A 13,169-nucleotide genomic window follows, 5' to 3' on the forward strand; every position below is an offset into this window, starting at 1 on the left:
TTCAAATTTTTAACAACCAGTTCTGTGGGTGTGGCTTAGATGGTGGACATGGCTTGGTGGTCATGTGACTGGGTGGACATGGCTTGGTGGTCATGTTATTGGCTGGGTGTGGCCAACTCAATATCACTCACATCGATGCACACATCTCCTCCCTGGCCTCTCATGACTGTGGGGATGCCGCAACAGTCGTAAGTGTGAAAAAGGGTCATAAGTCACTTCTTTCAGTGCCATTGTAACTTTGAATGGTCACTCCACACAAGCAAAGTACCAGCAAAGGAGTGGGGAAAAAACTCCAGAGACATTTCTGAAACAGGAAGTCTAGTCCTGCCAAGAATGTAATAAAGGTTAATGGAGAGGCAGTTTCTGTAAGCAACACCAGAATGTTTCCTTCCTGCCTTCCTTACAGGATTAGGCCAGTAATTTCTTCTAACAACCGGTTCTCTGAACTTCTTAGAATGTTAACAACCAGTCTAGCGAATAGATGCAAACTGGTAGAATCCCACCCCTGGAACATGTCCTCCCCTCCAATAACCTGTTGCTCTGTATGCACACACATACAGGAAGAATATCTAGAACAGTCACGAATATCTGGGGAAAAGGCAAGTGATTTAACAATTTTAGCATTATCTTGTATGCCAAAAGAGTAGTCAGGATGGATTTCCATAATTCTCCTAGTTTTAAAATTGCAAACTTATATCTCTTTAACTGAAAACAAGGCCCAATTGTGATTTTCATCTGGATTATAATCTGAACTGTTGTATAAAAATACAACATGCTATTATTTTAAATCAATAATAATACATAAACCTTCATTGCTATATTCATTGATAGTATTAATTATTTTCTCTTTTATATTGTAGGTTATTTTCCCCAAACAAACAAAAATGAAAAAAGACAAAATGGGATTGAAAATGACTCCAGTTATATAAACAAGCTACCGTACTTCCTTTGATATCTCCTTCTGGATATATTTAATTTAAAGATTCTATCCATCTGATGTAATATCATTTTCCAAAAATGCCTTTTAAATTGAGACACAGTGATTATAACGACGCAGCGCATTTCCAAAAAGCAAACAAACATTGAGTTTGTGCAGCATGTACTATTTGACAAATTCAAATGATTGTCTTATCAAATGACCAACCCTTACTGTACATAAAAACTGTACAATTTATTTTCTGAACTCCAGAGCTAAGATGAAGGACATGTCAGTCAAAATTTACTTTTTATTTGGCCTAACTATCACTGCTTCAGTACAACCTCTGGATAAGAAAACAGACTGCCCACAGTCATGTTCCTGCGAGATACGACCGTGGTTTACTCCTAGGTCAATATACACGGAGGCATCAACAGTAGACTGCAATGATGTAGGCCTTTTTACTTTTCCACCTCAACTGCCTGCTAATACACAGGTACTACTTCTACAAGCAAACCATATTAAAAAAATTGAATACCATCGAGAATTTCCTGTAAACCTTACTGGTTTGTATTTATCTCAGAACAGTTTATCTAAAGTGGCTACTATCAAGCTTCAGAAGATAACTCAACTTCTTTCAGTATATCTGGAGGAAAACAAACTTACAGAATTGCCTGACAGGTGTTTCTTTGGGCTTAATAATCTCCAAGAGCTTTACATTAATCACAATCTACTTTCTACAATTGCATCAGGGGCTTTCACAGGCCTCGATAACCTTCTTAGGCTTCATCTCAATTCAAACAACCTTCAAATAATTAACAGCAAATGGTTTGAATCTATTCCTAATCTGGAGGTTCTTATGATTGGAGAAAATCCAATAAGCAGAATTGAAGATAGGAACTTTAAATCCCTTATAAATCTGAGGAGCCTGGTTCTAGCAGGCATAAATCTCACAGAAATACCAGATAATGCCTTGGCTGGTCTTGACAATTTAGAAAGCATCTCTTTTTATGACAACAGATTAATTAAAGTGCCCCACAGAACTCTTCAGAAGGCTACAAATCTTAAATTTTTGGATTTAAACAAAAACCCTATTAACAGAATACAAAGAGGGGATTTTAGCAACATGATACATCTGAAAGAATTGGGAATTAATAACATGCCTGAACTAATATCTATAGATAACCTCGCTGTTGAAAATTTGCCAGATTTGAGGAAAATAGAAGCAACCAATAATCCAAGGTTATCATATATACACCCTAATGCATTCTATCGCCTTCCACGGCTGGAATCACTCATGCTCAGTAGCAATGCACTGAGTGCACTGTACCACAGTACAATTGAGTCTTTGCCCAATCTCAAGGAAATCAGCATACACGGCAATCCAATGCGTTGTGATTGTGTCATTCGATGGATTAATATGAATAAAACGAGCATCAGGTTCATGGAGTCAGAGTCACTATTTTGTGTAGACCCTCCTGAATTCCAAGGCCAAAATGTCAGGATGGTTCATTTCAGGGAGATGACGGAAATTTGTCTTCCACTGATAGCCCCAAAAAGTTTTCCTGCAAATTTAAATTTAGAAACAGGTAGCTATATTTCCTTACACTGTCGAGCTACTGCTGTTCCAGAACCAGAAGTATATTGGATTACTCCATCAGGACATAAGCTTTTACCAAATACTGTTTCTCTTAAATATTATGTACATTCAGAAGGAACATTAGAGATCAGTGATATAACACAAAAAGAAAGTGGCCTATACACATGTGTAGCAACTAATTTAGTTGGTGCAGATTTAAAATCCATCACGATTAATGTGGACGGTTCTCTTCCCCAGGAGAATCATAAATCTTTCTCCATAACAGTAGAAGATATAAGCTATAATTCCATATTAGTCTCCTGGAAAGCAAATTCTAAAATTGTGAAATCTAACATTAGGTGGACTGCCTTTCCAAAAGATGGGAACTCCCTGACTTCTCAGAGAGTTCGAATTCCATCACATCAAAATGTCTATAATTTTACTCACCTCACCTCATCAATGGAATATAAAATTTGTATAGACATCCCCATTATCTGGCTTCATAATGCAAGAGAATGCATCAATGTTACGACAAAAGAATTGGATCCGGCAATGAGAAATTGTGAGAAGAGCAGCAGCAACAGCACTACAATTCTTTTCTGCTTTTCTTTTCTTTTGGGATTCTTTTGTGTTGCCGCCTTTCTCAGCTGCATCTGTCATGAAATGAACTGTGATGCAGGGCACAGATTTTTCAGGAATTACGTGAAGAAACAATCATTTTCTTTCAGTGAACTTTATCCTCTTTTAACCAGTTATTGGGATGCTGATGAAGAGAAAAGCACAACCCTTGAAGTGCAGGTCACAGTTGTAGAGGTTCCAACAAACATGTCATGAAAGTTAAGGTTATTGGACTTTTTGCTTTAAGGTGTCAGCATCAAGACTCTCTTCTATTGTGCTCAATTAAAAAGTGAAAAAAAAATGTGATTACAAATGGTGGTTACAAATACAAATACTTACTGGTGTAGTATTTTTTTTACAAAGGAAACACCTGTCTTTGGAAGCTCTATACCAACCAAACTTTTTTTTATATGTGATTTCTTAAGTACTTCGAATCTAAGAGGTACTTAATGCTGTCTAAACAAGTAGATAAGATTTTTTCAGTATTTGTTGTTTTTTAATTACATGTACAATAATGGAACTGAATAAGGCCCTCCTCCTGTGTTGTATGATACACTTAGCCATGAGTTTTGCCTAAACAAATAAAACTAGAATTGTGTAATAAAATGAACAAATTCTGTACAGTAACCCAGGGAATATGTGAAACTTTTTAAAGATGAAAAATACAACTTTTGATTACAATTAAAACAGCTTCAGTATTTTTCTTTCTAAAGACATTATTCTGAAATATATGTATCTCCAGTGCTCCAAGCTGGCTAGAGAATTCTGGGAGTTAAAGTCCATAAGTCTTAAAGTTGCCAAGTTTGGGGACCCCTGTTTTAGACTGTGCAGTTGCAGTGCAATCCTAAATATTCCTACATAAGTTTGGAAAAGTTGTATTGTCTGGTCCACTAGCTAGAAAAGGCAAATTTACTAGTTAACAAAAATAATAATGACCTTATAGTGAGATTTAATTTATAATGTAAAAGGCTTGCAGTAATTTATAAACTACTGTTTTCATGTACTTAAAATTATAATCAACTATGCAGTGTCCTAATTATATAGATCTTTACCCAAAAATGAAATCATTGCATTCAGTTAGATTTGTTCTCAGCTGAAGTGTTTAGAGAACAATTTCACAGCCTGATTGGTTGCATCATAAAATTCTAATATATCCAAAAAGTTGCTGGCAATCTACCAGTGTGTGGAAGAGGGTGGAAATTCTGCTTTTTTTGTTACAGACAATAAGAAGGAAATGTTTTTTAGGTCAGATGAACGTTTCTCCAGTTCAGAATCAAATGAACCTGAATAAAATCAGTGGTGAGAAAGAAGTAAAAGAGGTAAAAATGAAAACACATAAAGCTACAAAATGGATCATGGTGGAACTTTAGGATGATTTCATTCTTCCATTCTAGCAGCATTACATCCCATTTAGTGTTTTTCTAATCCCACAAAGCACCAGCCATGAATATTGGTGGAAAAGGGACAAATTAATTTTAAGAAACAGACTCCTTAAAAAAGCAGCAGCATTTGTTCAGCTTTTTGCTGAATCCTGAAAAGGGTAGGTCTAAATGTCCTTGCTAAGTCTGCTTCTCAGTGAACCACAGAGAAATTCTGTGCTTCAAATTTTGAAACACTTCCTCTATTCATTTCATAAATATGATCAATTGTACTGTGTACATATACAGAGATTTTCGGTTGGGATTCATCTTTATTTGAGAACTAAAATAACTGATATCCCTGAACTTGTCAGATGGAGAACTGACAGCCCAGGTTCGAGACCTGAGCTCCACGCAACAGAGTGAGCATGACCACATGACTACAGAAATTGTCTTTGGACAATGCTGGCTCCTTCAGCCAAGAAACAGAGATAAGCATTGTGCCCTAGAGTTGGACACACTTGACAGGGAAACCTTTATCTTATATATGTCATATAAATTTAAAAAAAACTTGTTGCCAAGGAACCTTCTCTCTAAATACTGTATATTGCACTAAATGATATAATAAAACAAAAGGAACAAAGCAAGTCAAATTGTTTTCAAATGCTATCCAAACAAAAGAACTGAAACAAGCAATTATTCTAGCTTGGTTCTAGAAGATCCATCTTAAAATCAATGCTAATTTATTCATGCTAATCCAATGTATATGAAGCAACCAGTAAGATTATAAGAGAAAATAAAAGAAAATTCTGCTGACTAACATTACATTGTGAACTGCATTTTAAGATAAATATTTTGCTGTCCAAATACATATATACTTGATTAAAGTATTTGGAAACCACCTTCAAATGCATTGCTGAGTTCAAGATAACTGAATCAAAAAGAAGGCAACAGAATCAAGTGTACAAGAGTTAAAAAACAGATTTCCCCCCTTTTAACAAACAAGATTAAAAGATTACACAGAAAATATGGAAATTAACTTTTCAATTTTCAAGACTAAATATTCCTCAAAATATAAAGATTAGTTGTGTTTGTTTAAGGGGAAAAAAATCAATATCAGATTTAAGCATCAAATCACAACCATGAAGAAGTTAGCTGACTGTAATTCATACCAGCTGCAATGGGACAAAGAATGAAAAATCAGTCCATATAAAATTGGAACATTAAGATAAAAATGGCAGATATGCAGAGAACAGGAAATAGGTCTGCAAGCATTCTGTCAAGGGAGTGGCTATTTAGAGCAAATATGCAGGAAGTCAATCATTTGCAAAATTGATAATTAGTCCACGTTTTTTTCAAGGATTGAAACAGACTAAGAACCGGCAGTCTATTTCCAAAAGCAGTGTTCACAGACAATTTGAAAATCAAGGAACATAAAATTGGGACCATAGCAGTGTCAAGGAATTAAATATTGTATAAGGCACTATTTTCAGCCAAGGCCTGGGACTGGTAACTTTTAAGCATGACCTTCATTAGAACCTCAGTGTAGGCTGGGGATTTTTAAAAGAAAGAGGTCTTAAAAAACTTTCTACTGCCAAACAAACTTTTACTCCTGAGATGCCCTTTTTCTCAAATTGGGTTGAGTTACATATTTTTGGCTGTAAATATGTAGATTATCACTAGATGGCATCAAAAAGAGGCAGTAAAATCTAAATCTTTGTTGCCATCGAGTGCATGCAAAACATTTATTGTTGATAGCGCTAAGATCAGCATTCCTTCTCTTTGCAATTTATTAGACTTCTTTTACCTGCCATCTATATTTCCTATTTTTAATGATGTCTCAGCTGGTGATTATTTCACAAAGGGGAAAATATACATCTTAAAAGTATTATTACCTATATCAATAGATGCTCCCTGTCCTGTGTCAGGATTTTCGGAAGTAAATTGCTGCTTGCCCAGTTACACTTCAGATTTTCTGTTGTATTCAGAAAAGACTGAGCTGAACTCTCCACTCCGGTCCATGTTTCCAGCGGGAAAACAGACTGTTCCTATTGGCTGATACCATTGACAGCTGACTATAAAAGGGAACTGTCAAACGGCATCAGCTGTTGCCCGCCAGCCGGCTGCCTTGTTAGCGCGGCAGCTGCGGCAACCCTTTATTGTTTCAGTAAAGTTAAAGCTGAAGTTTGCTCCATGTTCGCTTCAGTTATTCCGCTGCTCTACAACACTGGCGATGAGGGCGGGATACGTATAAGAGGCAACCGAGCAAAGAATCGCTGAGCGAAGCCACTACCGAGCTGTATGTCACTTTAAGAGCTTACTGTCACTATTCACGAGCGCAAATTTCAACTTTCCTCAGAAGGAAAGTTTCCGGCACCGCTGAGTCAAGATGACTTCAAACCCTGCGTTCCTGCCTTTCAGACCGACAGCAGAAACTTGGGAGTCCTACAGAAACCAATTTGACTGTTTTCTAGATGCCATAAACCTCGCTGACATTTCCGACCATAGGAAAAAATCTTACTTTTTAAGTTTTTGCGGAGCCACAGTGTTTGACACTGCTACGACATTGTTGGCTCCGTGTTCAATTAAGACTGTTCCATGGGAAGAATTGCAGGAAATTCTTTCTAACCACTATTCCCCAAAGCCCTCCCAAATTGCCAGGCGTCATGCTTTTAGAAGACGGATCCAGGCTGAGGGAGAGACTATTAGTGGGTATATGGCAGCCCTACGAACACCTGCCTTGCACTGTGGGTTTAGAGACTATCTGGAGGACATGTTATTAGACCAACTAGTTTGTGGAGGCAGGGATTTAAGGCTACAAAGGCATCTATTGGCTAAAGGGGATTTAACCCTTCAATTAGCAATTGAAGAATCTCAAGCTGCTGAACTGTCAGCACTTTCAGCAGCAGAAATTCAGGGAAATCCAATTAGCCAGAGCAGCACAGCCATCTATTACGATGAAGCCTCCACAGAGGAAGGCTCTGAAGAGGCTAGTGATGTAAATTGCCTTAGGCAGCCCAAAACCAGTCAAAGAGAAAACAGGTCAATCCCCAATCAACGTCCACGGTCTCAGCCCATCTGTCTAAGCTGTGGGAGAAATCACCTCAGGGCATCCTGCAAGTTCAGGAATGCCATTTGTCTAAAATGCCAGAGAAAGGGTTATTTAGCCAGGATCTGTCAAGCAGGAAAGACTTTTGCCCAACCACAGAAACCTCAGACAACTCAGCATTTCCAAAAACAAATTGAAGACTGTTTCACCTGCTATCAAGCCAAGCTGACAAACAAAGGCTCTAACAAAATCAGTGTTTTTGTTTCTTTAGAAGGGAAACCTTGCAGGATGGAGGTAGACACTGGCTCAGCACTGTCCATCATCTCATGGAGCACCTTGAAACGACTGCTTCCCAGAATGGCTAAGAAGAGGCTTCAAGGCTGCAACTTAACCCTACGTGACTACCAAGGCAGAACCATCCCAGTCATTGGAAAAGGCAAGTTTTTTATTCAATTTCAAAATTTTAAAGGTCACTTGCCTTTAGTGGTAGTGGATGGTGCCCTCCCAAGCCTGCTGGGATTAGACTGGTTCCCTGCCCTAGGCCTCCATATAGGCGGAATCCACTCTATTGCAAATTCCGAGGTGGACGCCTTGTTTAATGACTATGCTGATGTGTTCAGTGAGGGCCTGGGCTGTTACTCGGGAACCCCAATATCTTTCAACTTGGACCCCCTAGCAGTCCCAATCCGTTTAAAGCCTCGAAGGGTACCTTTTGCAATCTGCCCCAAACTAGACATGGAACTAGACAAATTAATTAAACAGGGCATATTAGAGCCTGTGGACTTTGCAAAATGGGAAACCCCAATAGTGACACCCCTGAAGAAAGATGGCAGTTTAAGAATCTGCGCGGATTACAAGAGCTCATTGAATAAATATTTACAAATCAGCGCTTATCCAATCCCAATTATCCAGCACCTGCTGCATTCTTTTGAGCCAGGAACCATTTTCGCAAAACTAGACCTGTCACAGGTCTATCAACAGTTCCCTGTTGATGACACAGCCGCTGAACTACAAACTATTGTAATGCATAGGGGCGCTTTTAAATGTAGGCACCTCCAATTTGGCGTTAGTGTGGCCCCAGGAATTTTCCAATCATTAATGGAAAGACTGTTTCAAGGATTACCTGGTGTAATACCTTATTTCGATGACGTTTTAATATCTGCCCCTGACAAGCCTCAGTTACTGCAAAGAGTCAAAGGAGTCCTCAATTGTTTCAGAAAGTATGGTCTCAAATTAAAAAAAGAGAAATGCACTATTGCCACCACACAGGTTGAATTTTTGGGATACAGAATTGACACCTCTGGTATTAACCCAATCGAATCCAAAGTAAGGGCTATTCATGAGGCACCCACTCCAACTAACAAAACCGAACTACAGGCTTTTTTAGGACTTCTTAACTTCTAGGCTTCATTTTTGCCACATAAGGCTTCCATTGCAGAACCTCTGCATAGACTCTTGGATAAACAATCCTCGTGGCATTGGGGACCTAAGGAAGCCCATGCTTTCAATGCTGTGGCCGAGCATGGATGCTCAGATTACGAGCTGGGTGAATGCTTGTCAGCCATGCCAAGCCACCAGACCTGCTCCACCAGCAGCCACTCCAGGCATGTGGGAAGATTCAGGGACCCCTTGGTTCCGGGTGCATATTGATCTGGCTGGCCCTTTTCATGGACGTACATTCTTGGTGATGGTTGATTCTTTTTCTAAATGGGTAGAGCTGACCTTGATGACCTCCACAACTTCGGAAGCTGTCACTAAGGCCCTATCGAGGATATTCGCTACCCATGGCCTCCCTGACACTATCGTGTCTGATAACGGCCCCCAGTTTACTTCCTGTGAATTTGAGGTTTTCCTAGCTAACCTAGGAATCAGGCACGAACTTACAGCTCCATTCCACCCTGCCAGTAACGGTCTGGCTGAAAGGGCAGTCAGATCTGCTAAGGAGGTTCTGGAAAGGCTTGGGCCCATAGAGTGGCACTCTAGGCTCGCTAAGTATCTTCTAACCCAGCACACGGCTCCCTGTGCCACCACAAATAGGTCTCCTGCTGAACTTCTCATGGGTAGACGTCTGAGGACTACTTTAGACAGACTCCATCCATATTATGACCCAGTCACGCCCCTAAGATCAAATCGCCAGACTAAGAAGTTTGCTGAAAGTGACCAGGTCTATGCCAGGAACTATGCGGGACACCCTTTGTGATGCCTGGGCAGATTGTGGCAGTAACCGGTCCTAAGTCTTACAGGGTCCAATTGCAAGACGGTTGCATTTGGTGCCGCCATGTCGACCAACTTAGGAGGCATTGGAGTGTGTCTACAGATGGCCCTCAGGACATTCCTGCTGCAGAGAAACCACCGGTGCCCGAAGAAACTCTCCATGAACCCGACAGTGACGCAAGCCTACTTGGGCAGTCATCGGTCCCTCACCTGGAGCCGCCTGAAACCAAGACGCCAGCTTCGTTGTCACCAGAAACTGCCCGCCAAGCGGAAGAGTCCCATCCAGCAGCAGCTCCATCGGAGCTCAGAAGATCTGGCCACCTGCGCAAGCGCCCGAGTTACCTAAAGGACTATGCATGCTCCGTTCTAGGGAAAGGAGTGTTGCATTCAGAAAAGACTGAGCTGAAGTCTCCACTCCAGTCCATGTTTCCAGCGGGAACATGGACTGTTCCTATTGGCTGATGCCATTGACAGCTGACTATAAAAGGGAGCTGTCAAACAGCATCAGCTGTTGCCTGCCAGCCAGCTGCCTTGTTAGCATGGCAGCCGCAGCAACCCTTTATTGTTTCAATAAAGTTAAAGCTGAAGTTTGCTCCGCGTTCACCTCAGTTATTCCGCTGCTCTACAACATTTTCCACTAAATAAGAATCTTTCGGAAGAGAAAGAGAATTCCAGTAACTGCAAAAAGGTTTAAGTTTCAATGACCATCAATGAGAAACTGCTGAAGGAAAGTACTGATTACTGAATGATGAAAGAGAACTTTGAAAAATGAGGGACCAAGTGAATGGAACCATTTTTCATTGCTTCAGGAAGTACATTGTAACAGCAATAGTATGAAAGTCAACCATGTGGCAAATATAAATGTAGATAAGAGATAATGCTCTGGTAAGATTTAGTGAATTATTTGAACTCATAACATGCAATAAGTACACTGAAGTTCTAAGGAGACTGAAGCTTGAGTAATTACAGAAAAATAACTGCAATATATTCTGCTCTGAAAATACTACATATAAATGCAGATGTATACTTTTTAAATGTCTGTATATATATGAGAGAGAAAGCACACATATATGTAATATATACATAGTATGTTAACATTTGTTTGATACAACTGAGTACTTTTCTTTTGACAGCCTTCTGAAGAAAAAAAATCTTTAAAAGGCCATTTTGAGATCTACCATTTTTTATTGTGCATATGAATCTACAAATGCAGCATATGAATCTACAAATGCAAATTAAATAACACTTAAGACTAAGAATAGAATTTTAAGAAGCACCAGCATTTTAAATTTCCGTGTTTATTTAGTAAAGCTATAATTGGCAGGCATTTTGTTAAAAAAAGACTATTAATTATGTTGAATTTTAGGAGATCAGGAACAACAGTATCATCTTAACACAGTCGTGGTTTTGTTTTCCATTAACTTACAAAGCTGTCATTGTCCTATTTATCAATTAGACTCAATAGTAGAAGTATGATACAATATTTTTAAACTTTTAATAATACAAATTTCATTTCACCTAAAATGTAAAAAAATTGGAAACTACAAATCATTTTCAATCAGCTTTTAAGGTAGAGAGTAAACAATCATGGTGCCTTAATATCCAAAATGTGGATCCTTACGAATTCAGTATGCCTCAGCTAAGCATATTATTGAGAAACTTGATGAATCGCTATCACGCTCATGCTGACATTAGCATTTATCAGGAAGACATGCCTATATATCATGAGATATTTCAGCACCGAGGACAGAGCTTTTAGCAACAGGCTCTTTATCAAGCACACATATGAAATATCCTCTGTTGTAATGCTGGCACTGTGTAGATCAGCAAGAATTTGTTCGTGTATATTGTATGGTGTTTTTTTTAACAAAGTACATTTAAAACCGGCTCCTGACATAACTCAAGGGTTACAATCACATTTGTTTCCAGCAAAATTCAAAATCAGTGGCACAAAGTAACTGTTATCTAGAGAATACTTAGCAACAATAAATAGAAAAATAAACTATTTCTGCATCTGGGTTTTTTCCTCTGCCATATAAATTTAGATATACATTTGTTTAATTCTACAAAAAAGTTCTTTTCCAACTTGACTGGCACTGTCTGAAACAGGAACAACAGTTTTGGCAAAATATTCATTTTTACTGTCAAAATACATCCCAATAACGATAACTGCAGTTTGGCCCAATTATCTAAATCTTTAACTATTTGAATTATTAACTTATCATAGTTATCTTTTTAAATCGACGAACATCTAGCAGTCAACCAGATCCCTAAGTATTTTACTTTATTTACCACCTAATTTATTTGCTAGTTCTTCCTTCTGCTCCTTTGTAGTTTTTTGTTAACACTTTTGTTTTTTCTTTGTTAATTTTTAACCCTACCACCTTTCCATATTCTTCTATTTCTCTTAGTAATATAAGGCTCGTTTCTAAGGGTTCTTCTAATATAAATGCTATATCATTGGCAAATGCCTGGAGTTTATATTTCTCTTTTTTAATTTTTAGTCCTCTAATCTCTTGATTTTGCCTAATTTGTGCTAAGAGAGTCTCTTCTGCCAATATATACAGTAGAGGAGCTAGGGGGCAGCCTTGTTTTACTCCCTTATTTATCTTTATGGTATCTGTATTTTCCCCATTTATTAATATTTTTGCGGTTTGCATGTTATAAATTGTCTTAATAAATCCTATAAATTTTTCACCAAATTTCATACCTATCAGTTGTTTAATAAGGAAGTTCCAATTCAGGTTGTCAAAAGCCTTCTGGGTGTCTAAAAATATCAATGCCATTGCCTTGATTGAGTATACTTCATAATATTCTAATATATCCATAATGGTTCTTGTGTTTGTTTTTATTTGCCTATGGGGGAGGAAGCCATTCTGATCAGTGTGGATAATTCTAGTTAATACTCTCTTTAATCTTTCCACCAATATTGTAGCCATTATTTTGTAATCTACATTTAAAAGTGATATTGGTCTATAGTTTTGAATTTTTTGAGGGTCTGATTGTTCTTTATAAATGAGGGTAATATATGCTTCCAACCATGATTTAGGCATCTTAGCGTTCTCCAGGGCTTCATTGTACAAGTCCACCAATATCTCCTCTATTGTTTCTTGGAATTTCTTATAGAATTCTGAAGGAATTCCATCTGGGCCAGGGGTCTTATTTGCTTTTTGTGTTCCAATTGCCTTCCTAATTTCTTCTATAGATATTTTATTATTCAAATTTTGTTTCTCTTCTTCAGTAATTTCGGGCAAGTTCTTTTCATTCAAATATTGATCAATAGATTCTTCTGGTATTTCTTCCTGTTTATACAATTTCATAAAAAACTCCTTAGCAATTTCTTTCTTTTCTTGGGTCTGCGTGCATAATTTCCCTTCCTGAACTTGGAGAGCTACGATCGTTCTCTTTTTACCAGATCAATTTCTTTCTTAATGT

At 38.3% G+C, this 13,169-nt stretch overlaps 2 protein-coding genes across 3 annotated transcripts in view; one reads left to right on the forward strand and one right to left on the reverse strand.

Annotated features, from left to right (window-relative positions):
• Positions 1 to 3,790, forward strand: part of LRRN3 (leucine rich repeat neuronal 3) — a 41,599-nt gene extending 37,809 nt beyond the window's left edge. Inside the window, exon 2 of the mRNA XM_026669111.2 lies at positions 861 to 3,790. Within this exon, the coding sequence (XP_026524896.2) occupies positions 1,197 to 3,329 (2,133 nt within the window). The 5' untranslated portion in view covers positions 861 to 1,196 and the 3' untranslated portion in view covers positions 3,330 to 3,790. The remainder of the gene's footprint in view (positions 1 to 860) is intronic.
• The window catches only part of IMMP2L (inner mitochondrial membrane peptidase subunit 2), a 134,321-nt gene that overhangs the window by 69,793 nt on the left and 51,359 nt on the right, over positions 1 to 13,169 (reverse strand). The window lies entirely within an intron of this gene.

Source organism: Notechis scutatus, chromosome 6 (assembly GCF_049901735.1).
Source record: "Notechis scutatus isolate UNSWTSFEM ecotype Mainland chromosome 6, rNotScu1.2, whole genome shotgun sequence".
In the NCBI taxonomy this organism is placed as follows: Eukaryota; Metazoa; Chordata; class Lepidosauria; order Squamata; family Elapidae; genus Notechis; species Notechis scutatus.